This window comes from Cyprinodon tularosa, unplaced genomic scaffold (genome assembly GCF_016077235.1).
Source record: "Cyprinodon tularosa strain WSP-4 unplaced genomic scaffold, ASM1607723v1 ctg8, whole genome shotgun sequence".
NCBI lineage: Eukaryota > Metazoa > Chordata > Actinopteri > Cyprinodontiformes > Cyprinodontidae > Cyprinodon > Cyprinodon tularosa.
The window spans coordinates 2338134-2363996 of NW_024039562.1; the positions used below are offsets into that span (position 1 = coordinate 2338134).

General features: G+C 39.3%; 1 protein-coding gene across 1 annotated transcript; it reads right to left on the bottom strand.

Annotated features, from left to right (window-relative positions):
* Positions 1 to 195: 195 nt before the first annotated feature.
* LOC119774064 (DDB1- and CUL4-associated factor 1-like) lies at positions 196 to 25563 on the bottom strand. Its single transcript, XM_038271365.1, has 25 exons — positions 25373 to 25563; positions 23325 to 23445; positions 23146 to 23222; positions 22997 to 23070; positions 22781 to 22894; positions 17850 to 17987; positions 17133 to 17729; positions 16664 to 16765; positions 16407 to 16565; positions 14698 to 14877; positions 14337 to 14546; positions 14046 to 14215; positions 13832 to 13956; positions 13315 to 13550; positions 10837 to 11921; positions 10562 to 10760; positions 8249 to 8331; positions 7491 to 7575; positions 7176 to 7409; positions 5677 to 5770; positions 5170 to 5274; positions 4948 to 5021; positions 4767 to 4859; positions 4408 to 4687; positions 196 to 1177 (listed from the first exon to the last, which is right to left on the bottom strand). Exons 2-25 carry the CDS (start codon positions 23435 to 23437, stop codon positions 1122 to 1124), a joined length of 4683 nt encoding a protein of 1560 aa, XP_038127293.1. The 5' UTR covers positions 23438 to 23445; positions 25373 to 25563; the 3' UTR covers positions 196 to 1121.
* Positions 25564 to 25863: the final 300 nt, after the last annotated feature.

The following is a 25863-nucleotide window of genomic DNA, read 5'->3' on the forward strand; positions in this document are numbered from 1 at the left end:
TTACCATTACTGCGCAAGTGCTCCACACGACATACCTCAGCAGGGCAGAACGGTGATGGAGAATGTAGAATCTGGGGGTTAGAGATCACTTCACTCCAAGTCATTAAACTAGTGCTCTGAGAATGAAGGAATGCACAATAAGAAAAAAAAAATGCATAAACCAAAAAAGTTAAAAGAAAGTCGCATACAAACAGAAAGGATTTCTGAAACTTTATTTATAGTAAAAATACTTTAGATACATACAATCTGTACAAGAACTTTCAAGGACCTTAATAGGTTTTCTAATGGAAAATAAACTAATTAAAACCCATACACACACAAGGCAAAAACATATGGGAAAACAAATGACAACTAGACTGTGCATGTGCCAGATTTTCCTTTAATTTACAAAATGACAGTTCTAAATTTCACTGTCTTAGGAAAAGTAACATTCATTTCTTTCGGTTTTTTCGCTTAACTTTACGCTTTTAAATAATTTTTATTTTTTTTAAACGCTCCAGGGAAAGAGAGCTTCATCTTCAGACCAGCCTTAACAAATCAGCCACTGTGCTAAATACTTCCGTAAAAATGAAAAATGAATTTAAGAAAATATTGAATAGTTTGTGTAGACATTTGGATCCATATGTCATTACAGTGTTCAGGCCACCTTAAAGTATATGTTCAATGGCACTGCCTTTGTGCACCACGGTGAGCATTTGTAAAAAAAAAAATTTAATTTGAAGGCAGAATCCTGGAGCTTTGCTAAGAAAACTTCAGGATGTTTTGGTGTTTGAATCTTCAACACAAACCCTTCACCCTGTAATTCTCAACAGGTAATTTACAAACTAAAAAAAGTAAAAAGATGCTTTATGAAATAAAGACTCGTCAAAACTCATCACACCCTCACACAGGTTTTACCAGTCAGCCAAAGGATAACTTTTCTCCTAAATAAAATTTCATATACAATCATGTCTGTTTTTTTCTAACTTTCACTGTTCAAACACCTACAGATTCAAACTGGCAGTGTTCTGATTAGATTACCCGCTGGTTTTCTCTTTTCATGACTTATCCGGTGGAGATCAGTTGTCTGCGATTTTGACGTCTCTGGATCCATGGTGTTAAAATGCTGATGGCCTCCATCCTCACTCGTTCAGGGACAAGATGATGTCATCCTCAAGGTCAGAGTTGTCCGAGCTGTCTGTTTGTTTGACAGACAAACACAGATTTAGAAATTTAGGTATAAATATTTTCTGCTGTGTAGGATAGTGAGTGAGGGTAAAAGTGCTAAATGGCAAAATTCAAACCAACTTTTGGGATTTCTTTTTTTTTTATCATTTCTAAAATTTTGCTTGCCATTGTCGAGTTGAAATAGAGTAGCCTTTAAAAAATATACTATAGGGAATTTATCAGAGGTAGGACATATTGTGTCTTTCTTCATCACCTTTAAATCATATTCCCCAATCAATAGCTTTTTAGGCCTTTTAAAACACACTTTCTATAAAGGGTAGTTAAACGTGTTTCTAAACCAGTCAGAATTACTATTATACATTAAATTCCGTAAAAATTCAAAAAATATCCACTGGACTTGGTTTTCAAGATTTGAAGACGTTTCGCCACCTCTCCAGGAAGCTTTCTCAATTTCTCGATTCACATTTGAATCGAGAAATTGAAAATTTTTACGGAATGATTATGACCTGGATGACTGAGAACCTTCATCAGCATATTATACATTAAACATAAACTTAAAAGATGGCAGTCAAGTGATGTGGGACCTGAATGTGAAACCTACAATAAAAAGCAACTGGGAGTAAACAAACCAAGACTGAGCATTTCACTTTATCAGCATTATGTGAAAGAAAAAAATAAATAAATTCTCCACTCTTCTGATTGCGAAGCACATTTGTCATAAGGTTTACACATTGGGTTATTTGATCTACCTTTTTCTGCCCTTAAGAGGCAAAAAGGAGACTTTTCTAGCATCAGCTAAATTAATCCTAATTAACAGTCAGCTATCACAGTGGCAGCACAGGGATTTTAAAAATGAAAAAGGATCACTATGAAGCTTTCAGCATAGGGGAAAAGCAAAAGACATTTCATACTCCAGCATTTATCTTTTTTTGTGGAGACCCATTTTAATCAATATTAAAAAAGCAAATTTTCTCTTTAATAAATGATTCATAAATATTCCATCCAATAAATAAAATGTATCCATGACATACAATAAAATTATTTTAGCATATTTTTTCATTTGTTTAGTCATTTATTACTTGATATATCGTTTATAATATATTGTTTTCATCTATTAAACTATTTTATTTCAAGACATATTTGCTTCAAGATGCATTTATGAATATATATTTATAAAAAAAATTGTTGAATGCAACTTTTCTTTCTTGCCTGCGAAGGTTTCAGTGGATGTCTAAAACCTTAAGAGTTATCCAATATTGTGAACCTGAACCACAAGGTTTAAAAGAATCATTGTTTTTTGACCTTGGTTAGATAAACTCCTCCATTAGTCAGGTGCTGAAGACATCAGGTTCAGTGCACCATTCTTGTGTGCTCAGTCAGAGAACTGAGGTGGGAAAAGGGAACAATGAGGCTAAAAAGCACAGACACAGCCCTGAGAGAAAGCCCATTTAAAAAAAAACTTTCAGTTTCTCTCTTAATTTACCACACTTTCCCTTTGACTTGAATTACCAGCCAGAACCCAAATTAGGTGCAAAAATGTTGAGCATTTAAAGAGGAAATGAGCATCTTGGCTAAGGACAATTATTTGAAGAACAGGCCAACAAGTAGTTTGAATTACTGAATTGGAAGATGTCTATTATGGAATGAATTGAAATCCTTAAATTGCATGTTTAGATTATCTGTTGATACTTCATTTGGAAGTGAATTATTTTACTGAATCCTGTCCTGCTATGATTAAATTAAGTGTCCATTCTGTGGGAACTAAACTATTTAAGAGTTTTTGAAAATAAATATTTATTGCTTTATAACTTATTTTTGACAGATTTGGATACTGATGAGAAAATAAAAACTATTTTATCTTGATCAGTCTTTTAAATATAATTGGCAGCACTAGCCTGTTAAGCAATACTGAATTACACATAGCATAATTAAGTCTGGTAACCAGCCAGATCTGTCAGGACCAATCACAGCGGAGGAGCCAGGACTTTGTTTCTTGACTCTCGGTGCCTGAATAATCCACAATGCAGCAGCGCTTTTCTGATAGCATAATGACAACTGGTGACCGCAACAGCACAACGTTGTAATAAAAAATAAAAATGTAGAAGTGTGCACACCTTGTATGCTCAGATTTTTCTTAGGAAAAAACAGCAGTTATCGTTCTCTGGAGAGTTTCTTAAACGGCTTAAAATATTTCAAGTACTACAGAACTCTTCGGTGGCAAGGCTCCTGAGAGGTGGACGGAGGTGTGGCGGCCAAGTGGTTAGGGCATAGAGCATAGAACTCCCACAGACTGTCACTCTGGGTCCCTGACCAAAGACCCCCACACTGCTAACCGGTGTGGCTTTAAGGCTCCCTAATGACAATAAAAATCTGAAAAAAAATAAATAAATTGTGTGGGCATCAGGGGCAGTTCTCCTGAATTGGCAGGCTGGGCTCGAGGTCCCCCTATTTAAAAAGGGGGATCGGAGCATGTGTTCCAACTACAGAGGAGGCACACTCTTAAGCCTCCCTGGTAAGATCTATTGCGGGGTTCTTAAAAGGAGGGTCCGTCGGACTGTCTAATCTCAGATTCAAGAGGAGCAGTTTGGCTTTCGTCCTGGCCATGGAATACTTGATCAGCTCTACACCCTCAGCAGGATCCTGGAGGGTGCATGGCAATTTGCCCAACCAGTCTACATGTGTTTTGTGGATCTGGAGAAGGCATTCGACCGTGTCTCTCTAGAGGTCTTGTGTACTCCAGGATTATATAGTACAAGGCCCTTTAATAAGGCCAGTTGGATTAATGGATGGATTACAAAATGAGAAAAATGTCCGAGTTGTTTGGAGTTTTTGCATCACATCTGTAGTTGGTAACCTGATGGGGTTGACCCTCTTACTCCTGCCTTCGAAATCCAGTTGGAGCAGCTCTTTACCAGACTAATATGCCGTGTATACATACGCCTTATCTAGCTGGCCAAGCTAAGGCAGCACATCATTTGACCTAACTTAATGATTCATAATTGATGATCATTCTCCATAAATACTATTAATGCAAAACAGTTGGGTATGGAAGAAAAAAAAAGAAATACTGAGAAATCAGTTTGTTTGGTTATACTGCAAAGATCTAAGGGATTAAATATGAACCATTATTCCCATAAGCGTGATTTTTAACAACAACAATGTGTGGCTTCTTCACTTTGAGAAATGGAGAACAATCCATCTCTACTGTGATTCACATGATTCCTTCTAAAGGTGGCTTACCATTGTCCCCATCCAGATCAACATCATTATCAGAGTCATCATCATCGTCATTGTCGTCATCCTCATCGTCGTCGTCATCATCATCGTCATCATCTCCGCCATCACCGTCGTCTTGCAGAATACGTGAGATCTCTTCGTCCGATAACTCATCGTTTCCATCTTCATCATCTTCGTCCTCGCCTCCATTGTCGTTCTCCAGCTCAGCGATGAGAGGATCCGTGTCTATGTCATCATCGGAGTCGTCGTCATCGTCGTCATCTTCCTCCTGATCGTCATCCTCCTGAAACAAATAAATTTTTTTTTTATCTACATTAAGAAGCTACAGAGGTTCCTAAAAAACACCAAAACAAAGCTTAAACCTGATCTTCCTCATCCTCCTCTTCCTCTGCTAGTCGCTGCCGGCCGACTTCATAAAGTCGACACACAGTGTCTGTGTTCACAGAGTCTTGGTTCTTTGGGACACATGGACAAGGAAGTATTTAGAGGATCATTTCTGACGCCGTTTTTTTTTAAATAAAGTGATATAAATTCATAATTTACCTCAATCACAGCTAAGTAGCAGTCTTTTGTATCTGTGCAAAGGTCAAATATATTTTTCTTGACATCAATGGTGGCTGAGGAAGTTTGAAAAAAAGCATGTTAATCTTCAAATATTACAAGAAGCAGAAAATATGAAAAATGCACAACAGTACTATCCAGTTTCATCTGGTAAAATAACTGATTTCTTAATAAACATCAGAAGTTCAAGGAAAGAACACTGACCGATGGGTTTGTAATCTGTGGCATTGAAGGTCCTGAACGAGGAACCAAATGGACTTTTCATTTGCATATCTATCATGTCGTCTTCATCATCAGCTTGCAACATTGCTTTAAAAACAAAGCAAGAGAGAAACGTGAATAAATGACAGAAAATTACAAACTGGTGAGCTGCATTCCTGCATCCTAAGTAGTGTGCTCCATCGCTGCATGCCCATGGCACTTCCAGTAAGGGGCCACTATTCTGTGAAAAAGGTGCTTAGGCTTTGATGCCAATTCAACATGGGGTCCTCTGCCCACATGGCTATGACTTATTGAGGCGTTAAATACACACAAACACACACACCTTCCTCTACAAGCCCTGTTCACACCTTTCTACAAATGCACACATGCTCAGTTAGCTTTATAGTTACCAAACTTCCATTTAACACAACAGTTTTACACTTTGACTGGGAGCCTGTTTGCAAGCTTCAAGAGAAACGCACTCCACCCCCAACATCAGGCAGCATTTACCTCCATAAATGACAGTGCCACTGTTGTTGAAAACTATTCTGCACTGGTCCAGAGCAGGAACCGTGTGGAGGAGGTGGAAAGTCCGTAGATCCCACTAAAGCATGTGGTTAAGAAACAAAACTTTCTTCTACATATTCAGCTACATAAAACAATCTTATTACTCTTTACGTACCCATATGCCTGAATATAAAGGAGTTTTAGAGGCATAAATATTTAATACACACAGAAGACGAAATCATCATTTATCACCCATCACTAGAACAGCTTCAGATTCTCCGGTCAAAAGAATAAGATCATGCTTTGGTAAACCCTGATGAATCTAGTGTTAAATAGTTCTTCAAAATTAATAATGCAGCAAAAATTCTTGATGCTACTTTTAAAATTTGTAAATTCAACTTATTGCAGTAGTGAGTTTTTGTAAGGATTTATTTTTAACCGGCAAATGGTTCATGGCACCGCACAATGGCAGCCCACTGCTCCCCAAGGGGATGGGTTAAATGCAGGTAAATTTCTACAATTAAATGCAGGTAAATTTCTACAATTTGAGATCAATAAAGTTCAATAATAATAATTATTATTATTATTTTTTTATTTTTCCTTTGAAGTTTTGTACTAAACCTTTTGCAATCCCTGACAGATATTTTTCCCCGACTCCATTTTGCCAATGGGATAGCTTTTGTCTCAATTGCCTTCCAACAGACCTGCTTTCTTTTTATTAGTGCCCAACACCTTTGAGTTTATCTACACCTTTTCACTTTACAAGGTGGAAAGGCAAATATGGCTACTCACCAAAATGTGTCATTTTAAATGGGCCTATAACCTGAGGGGAAACTAATCATCAAAAACCTCTGATTAGGGCTGTATAACTACAGTACAATGTTAAATCATATCATTGTTGAAATCCCAATAAAAGTATTGATAAATCTCGATATTTTTTCCTTCACTATTTAACTAACATCACTATCACTATCCACTAACTTTAAATCTCAGCTAATAAAATCTACTTAGTGTTGGCAACAAGGACATTCAACTAGAAAAATGTTTTGCAGTTATGCAGAGTATGAATGCATGACATGTTAAACATTTCATCCTAATGAACACTGCCTCCATGCAGCCCTTAGATTTTGTAATATTGTGATCCTGATTGCAGTTCTACATATCATACATCTAGATTTCCGTTTAGCTCAAAACAAGGAACTATTTTTCTAAGACTTTAGCTAAAAGACACAAAACCACTTGTTACAGATACTAAAGTAAGTTTGATGAGTGATTGTTAACAACATCATAACATCCGGCTTTTGTTTCCACCACTGAATAAATTAAACTAAATGAAAAGGTGTATTTTTCCATATGAAGCTAGCCTTCTCCAATGAAAGCTGATTTTAAGCATGATTTTTGTATCTTTTTCAGGCGGATCTCTATTTATGCAGAGCACAACAACAACAACAGATGTTTTAATAAGTTCCAACGCTTGCTATCATTTAGCGTTCGAAGGATACAATTTCTGTGTTGATGATGACCTCCTGGCCATTGGGATGAAACACGCCACTGATGTTCATGTTGAATTTGTCAAACTTGTGGATGGCTTGCGCTGTGCGTACGTCCCACAGTACCCCATCGTTCAAAACCAGGTCATCTGTTGGGTTAAAGGTGGCGCAGTTCCTCTTGTAGTTGTTAGCCAGATCTGGGTTGTTTAGAGTCAGAGTAACCTGACCTGTCTGTATGTCATATATCTAGGAGAGAGGAACCAAAAGAGTGATGCATGTATGTCTACACTTTATGTTTTATGTTAATAATATATGAAATATACATACACGTGCAACATGTTCTTTTGTTCCTATGACACGGTCTTGTGAGAGTTTGCTGAACTCCACATAATGGTCACCAAGGAAGGAATGCCTAAATAAAAAAAAAGAAAACATTTAATCTAAAACATAAAAAATAGATTACTTAAAAACCCTATGATGTCTAAAAGTTACTGCAGACTCCAAGAAATGGATTATCCAAGTCCAGCCGTTTGGATGAATCAACCCGAGTCAAGCGCTAAAGACGGCAGCCATGGACTGTTAATGTGCATAATTAAACAACATTTAGTGTGTCTGTTAGCTCCTTGTTCTCTCTGGGTACTCCGGCTTCCTCCCACAGTCCAAAAACATGACTGTTAGGTTAATTTGCTTCTCTAAATTGTCCTTAGGTGTGAGTGTGTGCATGAATGGTTGTTTGTCCTGTTTGTCTCTTTGTTGCCTTGCGATGGACTGGCGACCTGTCCAGGGTGTACCCTGCCTCTCGCCCATTGACTGCTGGAGATAGGCACCAGCACCCCTCGCAACCCCAATTTTGACAAGCGTGTCAGATAATGGATGGATGTTAACTCCTTGTAACAATGTAAAACTGCTGTTGTACCGAGTCGGCTCCAGAAATAGAGGGAGAAAAGATGGGGAAGTTAACTCTACTGACTGACGTTAATTACATGGTAATGATTTGTGCAAATTTAAACTCCAAAAAAGAGCACGTTCATTCTGAAGGAGCATACTTAAAATATTACAATGGTTTGGGGAAAAAAAAGACTTACTTCATGATGAACACGGACTTCATGCCCCACAGTGCAGAAAGAGGATAACTCCAAGAAGCAGAGGTTAAGAGCAGAGAACCATCCTAAAAACACAAAACAAAAATAACCATTCATAGAACTAACAATAAATCAGAGAATAATTTTTTTAGCCAATTGAGAGATTGAAACTCATGTTGCATAGATACGCACAAACTGATCTAATAAACATTAACACCTGATGAGAACCCCAAATTTAGTTTCTTAAAGTAGATTAGCAGTACTAAAGTAGTCCTAAAGTAGATTATATAAAAACCATATTAAAAAGACTTCATAGATTTACATCATAAAGAATTTGTCCTTGGACAGTCACTGATAACATACACGAGAGGAATGAGTAATAAAAGGTCAGTGTTAAAGAAGCTGGCAATTCACGGCACATCTCTATAGAAAACAGAATGGAGGGAAAAAGTGGTTGAAAATTCTGCAGCAATGGGAAAATGCAGCCATGAGAGGATTGTCAGCTGGTATTTCTTAGGCTGGTTATACTCCCGCAGCAATGTGTCGCAGTGAGCATGTTGCAGGTATGACAGATATTTTTGAGTCATGCGCAATTTTGAAGAGTAGTCTGTGTTATGTTATTCCACTCCACAACGCAAGAGGGGCAATCAGGAACTAGCGTTGGGTCTAGATACGGCTGAGGCGGCATCACTCTTCTAGCTGGTCCATCTTCACGAGTCATTTTCCACAATGGCGGTCATATAAACAAAACAAGCCAGTAAGTTACCAAACACTAAATACGCAAAGTGTAGAGCAGATTTAGATTTGACCAATCAGAAGCCTCCTGTCTGCGTCATCTACGATTTTGGAAAGGTGCACCAGAGTGTCTGCTGAGGGGCGGGGGCATATCTGCGTTAAGTGTGACACACACGCAGACTACCTGGTTTCTGAGCATAAACCAGGCAAGGTTTAAATTAATTTAAAAGCATTGACTGTAGTTGGAGTCATCACGCGTGAGTTTCAAGGGTCTGATCAATTGTGATTAGCGTCTCCTGAAACAAAAGACAACATCAAGTATGTCTAAAGACAGGGATTGTCGCTCAGCAGTCAGAGTTCTCTTCATAAACAATTAGGGATGCACGATATTGGGATTTTGGCCGATATCCGATATGCCGATATTTTAAAACTCCTGTAGCCGATAACCGATATCGATACCGATGTTAAAGCTGGACAAAAATAAGTAGTCATTGAAAATAGCAGTTTTATTATCCATTTCTGACACTTTGAAAAATAATATACTCAAATATATTTTCATATGCTGATATCAAACTGATTTTTAAAAACGCGATATCGATCTATTTTACTTTCAAAATCTCGTGAAATTTCATCGTTCTGTTACAAACTCTCGTGATATTTTGCAAATTCTTGTGAGATTTTGTTAGTAAAATAGATCGATACCGCGTCAATATATCAACATATAAAAATATGGCAAAATTTCATGAATTTTCGGGGGATTTCGTAGCATAACGATGACATATAGCAATATTTCATTAGTAAAAGAGATTGATACGGTGTTTTTAAATGGCAATATATCAGCATATGAAGATATTGAAGTTTTTAAGTCTGTAGAAAAGAAGTTTTTGAGGAAGAAGAAGAAGTAGTATTTTTTTTTTTTTTTTTAGACTTTAGAAACTCAGAAGCTGATCAAATATCGGGTTAAATATCGGTGGGGTGGCCGATGTCCGATTTTCAGTTTTAAAGCCGATACCGATAGGAGGCCGATTATATCGTGCATCCCTATAAACAATGCCATTTTTGTATTTTGTCAGGGGAAAAAATGTAAATTAAAAAAATTCAAGCTCCCAAAAGTTAGAGGAGCAGTGGACATGGACAGAATCTGAGCTGAATGAAATCCAGCCTTTAGTTTCACATCCAGTCACAATTTGAGACACAATGAAATCTACTGGTCCTCAGTTTTATCAAGTCCAAGGTCAACATGGACGCCTACCGGGAAATCTTAGGGGAAATGGTTGTTTTCCTATAATCAAAGCGAGTTCTGACCAGGTGTTAAAGTGCATAGAGGGTACACTAGAAAAGAAAATGTATCATTTTTTATAATCCCTTTAATATTCTCTAAATTCTGAAATAAGAGTTTTTCTTCAAAACCATTAAGGTTTAAAAGAAATATGCCTAAAATATGTGGTATATGATTATTTGTACAATAGAAGTTTCATTTTCTTTTTTAAATTGACTATTTAAAAGAAAAAATTTTATTAAAATGATACTCTAACTTATTGAATGATGCTTGTATAACTTATGAAAGATTGCTCTACAGACCCGTGATGGCTCCAAGTGAGTGATTGCTGAGCTGTGGCAGCTGTAGCTGGCTTCCTCCTGGCCTGTAAACACATTGTAGAGCTTGAGCTGGCCCTCACAGGTTCCAAGCATCAGGAACCGTTCACGGGCTGAGAAGGCACAACACATGAACCCGCTTTCATCCTCATCTGCCTCCCTAAACACAGAGATGGGACGGAACCTGGACAAAAACAAAACAGAGAATGTAGAGAATGGCTGTGGAGGACGGTCGGTAAGGAAAAAGGAATGACACCCACCTGCTAAATATTAGATGTCTGTCAAAGCATCCACCATCAACACCTCCATATTTGGGATATATAACTCTACGTGAATGCCGCGATGTGAAATTTATGGGTGCCTGCCGTCTCTGTTTGGGCTCGGGGCATTGGTGGGGGGTGAAAAGAGAGAAAGGTGGGCAGGTAGCTACAGGGTTTTTACAGCGTGCATGTTGCTCCCTCAGGTACTCTGTGATAATACTGTCCAAGGCAGGAGGAGAAGGTAAGTGTCTGTCAAACTGCTTCTTCATGGCTGGACTTTGGCTGAAGGCCCCGTGATCAGACTTCTGTCGGAGCACTCGGTTCTTTTTGCAGTTTACTGCCCCACACGGTGTCTGGCGATCACGGGAGAAGACGATGCGGCCGATCAAAGGAGAGCCGCTGTTAGAGTGTGGGGCAGATGTAGATGGTAAAGCAGAGGAAGGCGGTCCAGCTGGTTGGGAAGTGGAAGGGCGTGGTTGTGGATGATTGGATGGTGAGGCTGATGTGTGAGAGGGATGGTTTCCGTGTCGTGACCCCACACCGTTGGCCAGCCGAGGAGTGCGGGGAAGGGTAGTAACAGGAGAGGAAGGCGGGGGAGCTGCAACAGCGGGGAAAGAGGAAGCTGAATGTGAACAATGGGATGAATGAGTTAGGCATGTCAAGGGCAGATCTGCCTCTTTGGTGAGGGTGTTCGCTGTGTCATGCAGTCCTTTGGCCACAAGGTGGTTTCGTACAAGCAGCAACAGCTCCTTCTCTGGGAAGGTGATCTTGGACTGAGCTACCACGCTGGCCCTCTGCAGCCACGCCAGGGACACATCAGTACCAATCAGCAACGGCTTCCCAGAGATCCTTTCCATGAGCTCCGCTGCAAACTTGCAGAACTTGACATGTTCGCTGCGTTTGTCCTGGAGAACAGGCTCCTTCATGAGCTGCTGGATGTGCCCGCTGCTGAACAAAGGCAGCTTGCTGATGATTTGTCTGACAGAGCTGGAGCGAGACAGACCCACCAGAGCTTTGCAGGCAAGAGCTCGAATCTGATCTGCATCAGTAATGGGCATCTTCACAGTCAGCAGGGACAGGAGCACCTAGAGGACAGATATCAAGTGTGAGTTTAAAAGAGAGACTTGCAAAGCATAGTGAATGCATAGCAAATGCTTTTCCATTAGAAACAAAACTATACTGAAAGAAGCATGATTTGCCTCAATAACTGTGTACTTGATTGGTTTAAATATTTAAACACTAGGAAAGAAGATTGCCATTGCAGAAGGAACAGAGCTATTTGGCTACATTCACGCTGTAGCCTGAAGTAACCCGAATCCGATTCTTTTTGCCAATATGTGATCTGATTCTGATCTTTTCATGACAGTTTGAACCACACGGATCCAATTTTTGAAATGCGACCCAGGACACTTGGCTATGTAGTACTAAATCTGATGTGTATCTGATCTCTTCAAATGTGACCTCTGTCTGAACCGCGAGGTCGCATTTATCCAACCTGTACACCATTAATACTCGACAAAGGTCACTAGTCTGCATCTTGCTACACAGAAGTGGGAACAAAAACCATACAACCATAGCGGACAATAATGCAGTAAAATTAAACTCAACCCTAAACATTTCCTACAGAAAATATATTTCAAAAAGAAGTGCAGCATAAATTTAGATTTTGTCCTGCTGAGGCATCCATCTTTGGTTCTAATTAGACCAACAATTGGCTCTGGGTAATCCTTACAAGCTTTGTTGGTCTAGAACCAGTTCTGTCCATTTTCTTGCAAAATAGTACAGACCCAGTCAGGTCTGATGGAGAGCATTTGTAAAGATCAACTTCTATTTTCTATATTTTAAGGATTTCTAACTAGATTTAAGTCTGGACTCTGACTGAACCACCCACACACAAAAAGGCTTCAATGTAAATCATTCCAATATAGCTTTGGCAGTATTAAATATTAGCCTTTTTCCTCTGGTTTTCTCCCTGAATTAATCTCCATCCATTAAATCAAAAGCCCTCTATTTGCATATTTCTGCCAGAATTGAATTCAGAGCTGAAAATTGCATTAAATGTTATCTCTGGTTTTTGTCCACCAAGGCTGTAAATCCTGCAAGAATACAGTCACCGTAGTATCATTGTGTTAAATTTTCAAGATGCCAAGAACTTGAGTGTAGTACCAATTGACTAATTTAATTCAAGTGCATCATACATGCTAATGTAATATTTAGCAAGTTGGACAGAGTCTAATGCCACATCCTTAAACGAGACATTATGACCTTCACCAAAATGCAAAAGTTCAGTTTGAGGGTGTTAAATGGAAGAAAGCAGAATGCGTGAATGTATTGAAATTGATTTCTTAATCACAATATTTAACAATTATGTCACCATTGTCATCAATATTTGACCAGAGAAAAACATTTAAGAGCTGCATTTAAATATATTTGTTAATAAAATACTTCAAATACACAAGAGGCTTGCTTTAAGTGTACCTTGATACCGTTGTTGGATTGCACAACATTCCACATCTTGGTGAGCACACTCTCATTGGCCTTTGTCTGCTGCGGCAGGCGGCGGCGGGGGGTGCCAGCAATAAACTTGCCAATGCTGGACATTCGTTTATCAGGTGCACAGACGCAGTTGATAACAACCTGCAAAGCGGACTTCTGGATCTCGGCATCATTAACAAATACCTCTCCCTCTGCCACAGCCAGGACTATACTTATGCCTAAGACAAAAAATATAGAAAAATGTTAATATAAATTATTTTACTGAAAATAATAAGAGTAAGATTTTATATAAAAAATACTGTGCTGATTTTTTTTTTTTTTTTTATTTAAACTTGATTTTCTTTCAAATTATGCAAGAGACTGTTGCATGGCAACCAACAGAGAAGGAAAAATTTTACAAAAAAACCTCAGACTCTCTTTTTCTGGCAACACTTATGAATAAGACTATCTTAACAGATGGATTAGAGCAGAAATTAAGTCATTCTCTAAGAAGACTGACCAACAGTTGAAACGGATGATCCTCCCACGTCGACAACTGCAACGGGTTCAGACAATAACAGCTGCGTCTTTGGAACAACTGTGAGAATGCTCAGGATGTCAAGGGCATATCGCACTGTATCACTCCTACAAGAGTAAACGGCAAAAATCAAAATCCACCACTGGTTGACATCTTGAAAATGTTTAAATAATATCAGTAAACAAAGGGAGAATACCTGCCGTAGTAGGTCCTCCAGTCACAGGCAATAGAAATAAGGTGCAGGAGAAGCTGGACACAGGATAGCTTGTGAAATACCTCTGCTGGCTCCCAGTATAGTCTGAGTGGACCGTACTCGATCAGAAACTCCATCATTTCCACCACTTGTTCACGGCTATAGCTGACCGCCTGATCAGATAGGCAGACACAAAAAATGCAAAAGTCAGAACCCAAATTAAGAACTGAAGCTCATAAAGATAGATGTGAAAATTGTTTTTTGTTCTGATACATCAACATAGCCTCTATTTACCTTATAATACGGCTGTGAGTGAATGGGGGCACCTCCCTCTGTGCGCTGCAGAGATTGCTTCACCTGCTCCACCTTGATTGCCAGATGGGCCTCAAAGTACCTGCGCAGAGCCATGCAGGTGTGCTTGGCTCTCTGCCTGCTAGAGAAAATCTCATCATCGTTCAGCAGTGTTCCTTGGTCCTCCGGATTTAGGATTTCCAGTGTGCTGATCTGAAAACGGACAATTTATCACAAAGTTAAGCTCTAATCATTTGACAAGGGATAGGTTGTCCAGGTATAAATATTTCCTGAAAATGACACAGAATTGGGGGTGAACACAGTTCCAATCAGGAATGAGGTTTCTTTTTTTTTTTTTTTTTACCAGGTTGACAAGCCGTCTGAGCCCGTCCTGCTTGTCGAATAGCTCAAGGACCGCCCGGAACGAAAAGGAGATGGAGAAGAACATTGTTGCGTGGCAGCAGCCTGATGCATGTGAGCACTCCAACAGCCACAGCGTGTAACCGACCACATCTGACAAGACGGAGTGGGGCAACATGCACACCTTGAGTGGAGAGAGCAAAGCCCTGAATATAAATGTGGAGAGCAACTGAAAAAAAACATAATACACTGAATTTTGCAATATTGCGCTATTTGGTTCCACAGCATTAAAGTCAGGATATTTGCCAATCAGAAGAAGACACTTTTTGCCCACAACACTGTGCTGTGACCAGCCACAGCATTATAACTCAGGCATAGTAAAATAACACTGCTAGGTTTATTAGAAAACTAATGACTCGCAGTGGAAAACTACACCCTGGCAGAGAAACATGAACACTAGAAGCCACTTCCATATATTTCTCTATGATGGCAGCAAGTCCTCTCAGCAAGACAGAAGCAGATCCTACAGAAAACTATTAGGACTAATTCAAAAGTCTCTTTCAGATAATCAATCAAGTTGATCCAGTGAGATCCCAATGAGCCAAAAGGTATGAGCAAGACCTGAGTGTGGGGTTTCTCAGGTTGTGGCTCTCGTGCAGGCTGTTCAAATTCTTTTGCTACTGTAAATATAATAAAAAAGCCACTTGTCACTGTGCTGGTGTTTACAGAAATATATCAATATATTCAACCATTTATTTTGATAAAAATATGAGTGGCTAAGTATTTAAAGCTACAGTGTGTAATTTTCAGCGACATCTGACGTCCAGACTGCAGACCGTAGCAACATGAACATCTCCCCCCCCGCCGCTTCTCCCCCCCAACAGTACGGCGAGCGTGACGGGACAAAATGTCTTCCACGACGTCCGCATCACCTACCTTCTCAAGTGATGAGGTTTGTTTACATACATGCCATCTATTATTCAGTACCGTCTCAGTTCATCTCTCTCAACTTGCCATAGTTACTTTCGAGCGTAATGGGCGATCTCGCAATCGCTAGTTTGTTGGCTCTGCGCTGCCGTAGCGCAAAGATGTCTGCTTCCATGGCTGCGAGACCCGCTCCTATGTAATTGTAAATAACGAATTTTAAGGCAACGCAAATATTAAAGTTAAGAGGCTGAGCTCGTAGATGATGATAAATAACATAGTTATGTATAATATATTACATTTCTGACTGTATATCCCTGTAATTATTACACACTGTAGCTTTAAAAATCCGGGGATGTAGCAGATGCATGCTTTAGGGGTATACTACATGACCATGTGTAGAGAGGAAAGGCATCAATCCAGGGTTTGAATCCTGATCCAAAGACCCTTTGTCTTCCCCATCTTTCTGCAGCAACCAGAGATCATTTAAATGTTTTAAGGCCTTAAAGACCAAAATTCTAGGACATGAGATTTTTTAAAGACATCACAATAAACTGATTAACAGTTAATGCCACTAATAAACAGAAAAATTATTCAAAAGAAAGATTCAATCAGGATAGCCAAAATTCCCATCGAAAAAGTCTGACAATTTCTTTAGGAATTTTGACAGAAAAAGTTTAGATACTTTTTCAATAAAAAGTTATAGCTGATAAGTGTCAAGAACCCACTAAAATCCCTAAAACGACTGGAAGCACACTTGAGTTGAACTGTGTTTTTAATCTCTTTTACCCTTTCCATGGCATCCTGGTTGTAGGCAAGATAATAGAGGCACAGTGACACTCCTGTAGCAGCCATTGAAGGCCTCGGGATTTCCAACAACTTCTGAACACCTCCATGAGCAACAAACTCTGCAGCAAACTTCTTGTGCAAGAGCAGCGAAGCCAGATACTAGAAAAAAAAAGGAAAAAAAAAAAGCATGAGACTAAGGAACTTCATAATCAGTCTAAGATTTTAAAATAGTGAAAGAAAGAGAGACAGGAATTTACTTTCAGAGCCTCAAAGGTCAGCTGGACATCATTGGTCTGCTTTAGATCCATATAGTGCATGAGGAGCTCACGGGATCCCATTTGCATAAAAACTGCCAACAACTGTAAACAGGAAAGACTTAGATAAGGATAGTTTACCACACTCAAATGTTTTAACTTGATACTCAATAGATATAGCCTGCAGCTACTTTTTTTTTTCAAAATGGAAGACTGACACCTGCTGGTAGGTTTGCAGCATAACAGGCTGACACTTTGTCAGCATCTCATACCAAATTATTCTACTAAACTATTTAAAATACTTATTAAATGCAACCATAAAATCAAAAGGACATTTTCCAAAAAGAACTTCACTTGAAATGTAATTTTCTTTCCTTTTCATACATGCAGAGTATTAGGACATCACCTGCCAAAGACTGAAATCATTTACATGATTTCAGTGTCTGGAAGTGTTTGGAAGAATAAGACCAACCTCCTGATACTCCCCAAGAGGTGTGAGATACTGCAGGATAAGCCTCTGCTCAATCTCTGGGGTCAAAGGGTCCAGATGGTAGTTGTTGCCTATAACCCAGGGGCTCATCTCTGACCAGCTGCTATTTGAAAGTTCACTAAAGTTTCTTTCTGCTTCAGGAAGAGAGAAATTAAGCTTCTGCTTAGAGCTCCTTGCATTATCTCTCTCCATCTTCCTTTTCAGGTAGCTGCTACCGTCAGACACTCCTTGGTGTGTCAGTGAACTGGGGGCAGACATTGGCTTCATCATTGTTTTAACAGCTGAGTTGGCACGGCTGCTTGTTCTTGGCGGGGAGTTCAAACAGAAGGAAAGCTCGTTTTCAGGTTCAACACTTGGGAAGGGGACTTCTGCGTCCTCCGGTGGCCCCACTGCTTCTTTTTCGTCTGTATTTTTACTCTGAGAGAAAGGCTTGTCTTCAAAGCCTCCATCAACGGCCTCCTCATCTAAAGGCAGCAAAGGTTCACTGAGAGTCTTCCTGGGGCTTGGCCGTTTGATTTCCCGTTTGTTCTCAGCATCTTTATCCTGAAGCTCACGCAACCTGTGCAGCATCAAAGGCACCTGTTAAATAAGAAGCAAAAATAATATCTATATTAATCCTTAGGTGCAAACTGTATGTAAAAACCTTCTACACTATTCAATGCAAACTGACATATGAGACTGGGGACACCCCCTACTGACCAAAACAGAGTTCTCTTCTCTGTAGTTGGCAGCGATGTCCTGGTTCTCCATGGCACCCGCCAACAATCCTGTGGCATAGATTCTCAGAGGCTGTTCAGCCTCCTGAGCCCATTTAAAGAGTCTTTCAACGATTCCCTCCTAAAAGGAACGCATACACATGATGGTAAATAATACATAAATCCAAGAAGATCAGAGGTATAAAGCATTGAGAAAACAACATTCCATTGGCTGTCAAAAGCAGGATTAATAAAAACACATATGAGGATAAAGGCATTCCTCCAGACAAATTAGGAGCAATCTGTCCTTTGGTTTGGACAGAGGATAATAACTATCCATACCCAGTACCGTATTTTCCGCGCTATAAGGCGCACCTAAAAAGACGCAAATTATCTCAAAAGCCGACAGTGCACCTTATAATCCCAAGCGCCTTATATATATGGCAACTACGGTAAGCAGCCGCCAAAGGCAGGAATTGTCACTGAACTGCTAGAAAGCAGCAGCGACACTGACTCGATCAATGGCGACTTCGAAGAGACGGAGCCGGGCATGTTGGATTCCGTATTCGCCCGACTGTTTTATTCGAACACCGAAGAAGAAGAATTCTAGGGATTCGTGGATGAAGAATAGCTTAGTAAAGTGAGCTTTACGTGTTTATTTTGTGTGTTGTGTGATATTAACATTTGAGCAACATTGAGTTATTGATATATTGTTATTGCTTTGCACTATTTCAAGTGTTACTATATTGTGATTATTATTAGTATTGAATCGAGGAAAAGTTCCCTCCCACTATGTGGGGTGTATTAACATTGCACTACATGTTATACCATAAACTATGCTGGTTTGTAATCTATTAATAAACATTGCTGACATTCCCTTTAGCACAGCTCCATCTAATTGATGCATAAAGTAACCCCCAGCCTCTACTGTAGCGTCTATTGTATGCGCCTTATAATGCGGTGCGCCTTATACATGGACAAAGTATTAAAATAGGTCATTCATTGAAGATGCGCCTTATAATCCGGTGCGCCTTATAGTGCAGAAAATACGGTAATGTCTTTTTTTCCATGGTTGTCACGTTTAAGGGTTTCAGAATTTCATATGAGAATATATTTAAACAATAGTCAAAGGCAACACATGTAAACACAAAATGCTGCTTTAAATTAAGTTTTTTATGCCAAGAGAGGGGGAAAAAAATCCAAACCTACGTGGCTCGACGCGAAAAATGATTTTACAGCTTCGAAACCTGAGGGCTCTGCGGTGATTGATAGAATTATTAAGTCTGTCCACAAAAACTCCTTATTGATTACAGCTGTTGTTGCTAAGGATGTACCAATGTGTTATTATATACAAGGCTGTTAGAAAGAATTTGTTGTAGAGATTTCTAATATTGTTGTGATCATTAAAGCCTTGAGCTATATTACTCTGTGTGCATCGGTTGAATTTAGTTATGTATAACTTACAGGAGTCATTACTGGAAATCTATCTTTAATGTTAAAAGATGTGGAATCTGTCGAAAATCAGGGATGCAAACCTCAGATTATCCCAAGATAATTTTTAATCTAAGGTCAAAACATAAATTTAAAGATAGTGGAAGAGCACAAAGAATTCAAAATTGCATCTTTAATACAACAAAGAAAGAAAAAAAAAAGAAGAAGAGCACATGTCAGCAGGTATGCACTCCTAGGCATAACACCTGGCTGATAGAGCATGAATGGGGCAGATATGGCAAAATGCTAATGCTGCTAATGTAAGATTCACATGAACACACACACAAGAAATGGGCCAGACAACTTAACTTTCCCAGGTCTTTAATTTCCTCGGGCTTTGATCCCTTAAAGGGATAGTTCGGGATTTTTGACATGAATCTGTATGGCATCCCCATCACCAGTGGCATGCAATCACACTGACTTACCCCTGGCAGCATCCTGTGAGCAGAGTTCTCGTCCAGCTTTGGTCAAGCCGAAAGTAGTCCGACAGGTTTGCTAGACCCAGCGAAATAAAACGTTTCTCTTCCCAAAACATTATGTGTTCAAAAGAGTGATATTTTTGCATCCCAAAAACATTGTAGTGGAAAAAGTCACACGTCATTATCACTTGGTCCTATTTTCTCTCTGTTCGTATCAGTGCGCGCGACACCATGACCTGACAGCTAGGGCCTGACAACAGCCAGATGCATGTCTCGTTCCGCCCAGCTAGGAGCTAGGCGGAACGAGACATGCATCTGGCTGTTGTCAGGTTAGTAGGCCCTAGCTGTCAGGTCATGGTGTCGCGCGCACTGATACGAACAGAGAGAAAATAGGACCAAGTGATAACGACGTGTGACTTTTTCCACTACAATGTTTTTGGGATGCAAAAATATCACTCTTTTGAACACATAATGTTTTGGGAAGAGAAACGTTTTATTTCGCTGGGTCTAGCAAACCTGTCGGACTACTTTCGGCTTGACCAAAGCTGGACGAGAACTCTGCTCACAGGATGCTGCCAGGGGTAAGTCAGTGTGATTGCATGCCACTGGTGATGGGGATGCCATACAGATTCATGTCAAAACTCCCGAACTATCCCTTTAAGTGAGGTAGGGCAATTAAAGATTCCTGTGGCTTATTGAAGGGGCAGGGATGTAATCAACAAGATATCCTGTAGGGAGGCATTGCTGTCGAGTCAATGAGATGAAATCAGCTGGTTTTCCTTAGATAGAAAACTGAACCAATCTGGCCATATAATCTGGTTGAATTCTATCTGTGAAGTACTTTGAGATGGCGCATGTTGTAAATTGTCGCTATATAAATAAACTGTTTTGAACTGAACTGCTTTGCTCCACCAGGGACGGCATTTTCTGAGAAGTTGAAAGTACAATGGTGTCTTTATGCCATTAGTTTGTCACACCGAAAACTTCAACTGTGTGAACAGTTTTATCATGAAACAGCCAACTTTTAAACCTGCATCAGAGCTGCAGAGCTCTGTGCTGCTGTGCCGCCGACTCAGTTGGGACTAATGAGTCAGATCTCCCCTCTGACTGAAGCCATAATGTCGGCCAGTCAGTCGGTCAATACACGTCAGTTATGTTAACACAAAAAAACCTTTTAAGATGATTTTTAAGCTAGAAAATACACCTCAAATCTTCATCTGATTCGCCAGATAGGTTTGACATTTTTAGTTAATGTAGGTAATAATTATAACCTCTTAGCAAGTTTAAAGGGCAGTATTTTAATGGAGTAATTATAAGATGGGGCACTTTCACTTTTCCCTGTACAAACAGGAAATACAAATTCTCCTTAGTCTGGCTTTCCATGTAAACCTTACAGAAATATTTATATATTTTAATTATTATTTATGTTGACTGCAGAAAGGAAAGATCATGAGTTGGATGCCTTCTGTCAGCTTGTGATCTGTTTAAAGTTTGTTCTTCGTCTACATGGTATGAAGCTTCTACTTGATAAAATATCTGCTTACACTCTGGTCAGATACAGATTGGTCCTAAATGAAATGTTAAATAATTGTTTAAACTTTTAATGGAAAAAGATTTACTTATAGCTAGTCAGCACTTATAATAAAGGGGAAAACCAATAGTTTTTTCCCATCGCCACCAATTGGACTGAAGATGTAGAGCTGTTTCTATCAGGCTTAATGTGCTGGGGCTTTATGGGTAATCATTTAAATCAATGGAAATGGGGCAATAGATGTTATCAGCTAATTAGATGAAGGACAGAACCAGATATCCTTCAGGTGATGATTCACTGTGGCTTGTTATTCTGTGGGGTTTCCTGGGAACAAACCTCTGTATAACGGGGGGGGGGGTTTGTGCAGATTTGGTTTTCAAGATGGAATTATTTTTAATTATAGCCGATGAAGTTGCCATCCCAGCAGATGTTAGTGCTTTGCTCATTTTTTAACATAAAGCTATTGCATAACATTGCATGTCATTCCTGTGCTGGTCTTAAATATAACAGTGGGCATATTTACCTTATTAAGTGGCTGCAATGATTGTTTATTTTAGTTAATCATCAGCCCCCAAGACCATCCGCTTTGGACCTGCCGTTACCCCTGGCAACCCCATGTCATTTCCTGTCAAGGTCTCGCTGTCAGCAATTCAGAATAAAAGCACAGGTGAAACTTAACATCACAGACTACTTCCCGTTAAAAGGGTGTTTTCCTCTCCACTGTCACTACAAGCATGCAACTGGTTTTCCTTAGATAGAAAACTTTGAATCAATTTGACTGTATGATATGGTGAATTTTAAAGTGCCTTGAGATGACATGTGTTGTGAATTGGCGCTATATAAATAAAATTAATTGAATTGAATTAAATTGTTCCGTATAAAAAAATGTTTAGATCGCCTTGGGGAGACAATTATATTCCAGATTTTGGAAAAGCCCCAAAAGCTCTGAAAGAAAAAAAAGGAAAAAAAAGCGAGTCCACTTTGGTTTCGGCGGGACTTCCTTGTAAATCTACCAACTCAGAAAGCATGATGACGCTGTGCAGTGGGCAACGACAGCCCAGGATCTGAGCTGGAGGCGAGTGAGGATGACCAATGTTTCTTGGACTGAAATAAAATGGCTTTTTTTTTTTAAGCCACCTAAAGCCCTAGAGAGCATTCCCTAGTTCTACTTTTTGTTTCACATTATTTTCTCTGTATTCCATTTTAAGTGAAAAAAGCTTTGCCTATGACCAGTCCCTGTCTGGCTGCTGTTTTGCAATTTCATGGGAAAGCTCAGATTTTTTTTAACTGCAGTGATTGCACCTCAGCTCTATCTAGTAGCACGAGGTGAGGGAGGAGCAATGAAGACTCTCATCGTGTGGAGTTCACCGCTGGTCACTTTACCGCGTGGTCTGTACAGGAATTCTATGCGAATCCACCGCAACAGCCACCGCATGTGTTCTGAATGCACCATAAAAATACATAAACTACAGGACTAATGCAGAGGTCCTCTACCTTTTCTTGAAAGACCACAGCGGTCTCCAGTCCGGGCATGATGTTTTGTAGCAGGCGACATGCTGCTGTATTTAGGGACAGCTCTCTGCTGGTCATCACATAGCTGTTCACCAACTAGAAAGTAAAAATTTACTTTGTTTTAAGAATAGAATTGATAACATTTTTAATTATGGTGCACAAAAAAGTATCAAAAGTATTTGTAGAGAAAATACTTACTGTGTTCATAAATTCATCATTTTTGAACAAAATCTTCAGAAGATGACCCAACATACAATCTGGATCAGCTCTCCCTAGTGGCCAAGAGAGGCATGTTAAACATACAGAATATTCAATTCAATAAGGCTCTTCTATTCTTTATTTCATACCAGGATGTCGATCATCAAAGGGGTCAGGGTCCGCTTTGTGGTACTCCTCTGTTTCTTTTTCAACCAGCTCCGAGATTCTTAAAATCAAAGTAAATCCACAAAATTAACACTATTAAAGCCCCTTTAATTATTCCTAAATGCATTACAGCACTATATATTTTAAGCACCTGCCTACTTACTTGGTAAGGATGTTAACCAGCTCCTGTGTGTTGCCTTGCTGCTCCCTCTCCCACTGTTCCAGCAGAGCAGTCAGCTCTGCCTTAGAGTCCACAGTGGCAGATGCTGACGCCATGGTGTAAACTGTTGGATTGGCAGATTCCAAACATGAAAAATCTTGGTAACATTTGCAGTAGCACATGAATTGCATCAGGAAACAACACAATGGGAACTTTTCCAGTTAAAGTTCCTGTGTTTTGGAATTTGATAGCACAATAATATGGAGAAGTCCTGGAGACAAGGCCATAGTCACAAACATGTGCCAATTAAGTGTCATATAAAACCTAACAACTTTTAGCAGCATTCTGCTAGTCAATGATGGACATGACCCTCCTTAATTACATGAGTGAGTTTTAAAGAGGAACACCATTTTTTATTTTATTTTTTTTTACATTAGGCCCTTGATTTTACGTTATTACATCATGTTCTACTCACCCATATTAGTTTTGTGTCATTTGGAGCTGTTCTGAAGATATTCTGTTAGGTTATATCCAAGTGACGTATTACTATGGGCAACGACTTGGAGGCACAAACTAAACAGTTCATAATATATTCGTTATGGTACTCCAGCATTCATAACATGTAGGTGAGTCACTGTCCCCCAGACATCTGCGGTTTTATTTTTTTAAACAAAGTGAGTGTGTATGACGTCACTCTGGTGACTTCAGCAACAAGAACAGAATTTTGTTTACTTTTCCATTTTGTCTTTAAATCAAGGTTTAAAAAAATAGCAGACACAAGTCAATACAAATGATAAAACATTACTCACCATGTAAAAAAAATAATAATCTATGTTACACCTTGCATTTTTTTTCCATTTTAAACTGGTTTGTATCTTTTTGAAGGCCATGCACCAATTATATTATAATAAGTATCTGCATCATTCACCTGAGCTGGAGAACCAAATTTGGGTCCATCTTAAATAGTTATCAAGGAGCTACCACAAGCCCTTCCCTTCCCGTGGCCATAAATGAACCCAAGCCATGATTGTGGGCACTTTGTGGTGTGTAACAAAACACTAAGAAAAAATTACCACAGAGCAAAGGAAACGGGGAAGCACAAGGAGAACCAGTTCAAGAATCTGTTCAGATCAGCCTGATAAAAGGAAGCGCCGCAGAGAGTATTAAATAACCTCTTAATACTACTCAAATGTACAATCAATACGCTTTTAACACCGTTACCCGCTGCTTTATTTTCCATATGATGAAAATGCCCTGCATACCTGCATACCCCTACGTGCCCTTTGGTCTGCATTGTACTTTTCCATTGGTCGTGAATATCCCCCCTGCCGTAGTCCATGCACTTCTATTATTTTTCGTACAAGATCTCAATGTTTCTTGTCTTTTATTGCAGACACAAACCTGCTTATTATTCCCTAACCACCAATATTTTATTTCTAACCCCCTCCACTCAAACCCTGCTGGGTGTTTCTTCTACATCCAGTGCAATTCGTTGATGTATACACTAATTTTATTTGAAAGGAAAAACAGGAAGAGAGACCTACGAAATCTGATGATAGTCTTTTAGTGAGGTGGCAGCTGATGTTTGTAGATCAAAAACAGAAGCAGCTGATCCGCTTCACTCCCCCTGTTCTCTAGGGAGCACAACTGTCATTTTTTGTTAGATTCACTTGTTTTCTTTGACATATAATCTAAATATTAAATAAATTAGAGCACGTATGTGTGAATATAACAGCGACTCACTTGCTATGTATCGCAATGTGTTATTAAAATATGAATTCTTTATTTACAGTCTTGGAGGCAGCTGGGAAATCCGCTCGCAGCTGCGGTGTTTGGCTAGCTAAATAGTAGCAAAACTAGGCAGCTAAACCACAACGCTTTAACAGCTTTAGTGCCTAATAGCAGAACTAACCATCAGTTCTGCAATTTATAAGAACCTGTAGTTTATTTTGACGGATGTAGTTTATACTGGGACCATGAAAACATGCCTGCAAATGCAAACTTACACGGCACTAGCAAGAGTGGCTATGTACCCAGCATGCTAACTTTACCTGCTTTTTATCCTCAGTTCTTGCTTTGCTTGTCCAGTTACACCGGAAACGAAATCCACTGATACGAGTTCCGATTTATTTTTTGTTTGTAGAGTCTCAGCGCATCAACAACCGTCTCACAAGCACCGCTTTCATTTGCTTTTATTGTGGCTGTGACTGCTCGGTTAGCATTATAACGAGCACGTTCTTTGCGTCATTTCAAAGGCGACGGTCCACTAGTAATGACGACACCATGTTGTGAAATCGCCTTTATTGAAATTGAGCACTAGAAAATATTTCATGCAAATATATATATGAATTTCATGGTACATTAAATGCCTTGTTACAAAATATATTCATATTTTTAATAGATACAAATCTATACAAAATAAAAAATGTGCCAGTTACTGATACAAGTGAATCTTAAACATATGAGTTGCTTCATGAAGATTAGTCTTCGAGTTACATAAATACAAAGTATTACAGATAAAAAAAACAACAAAAAAACATTA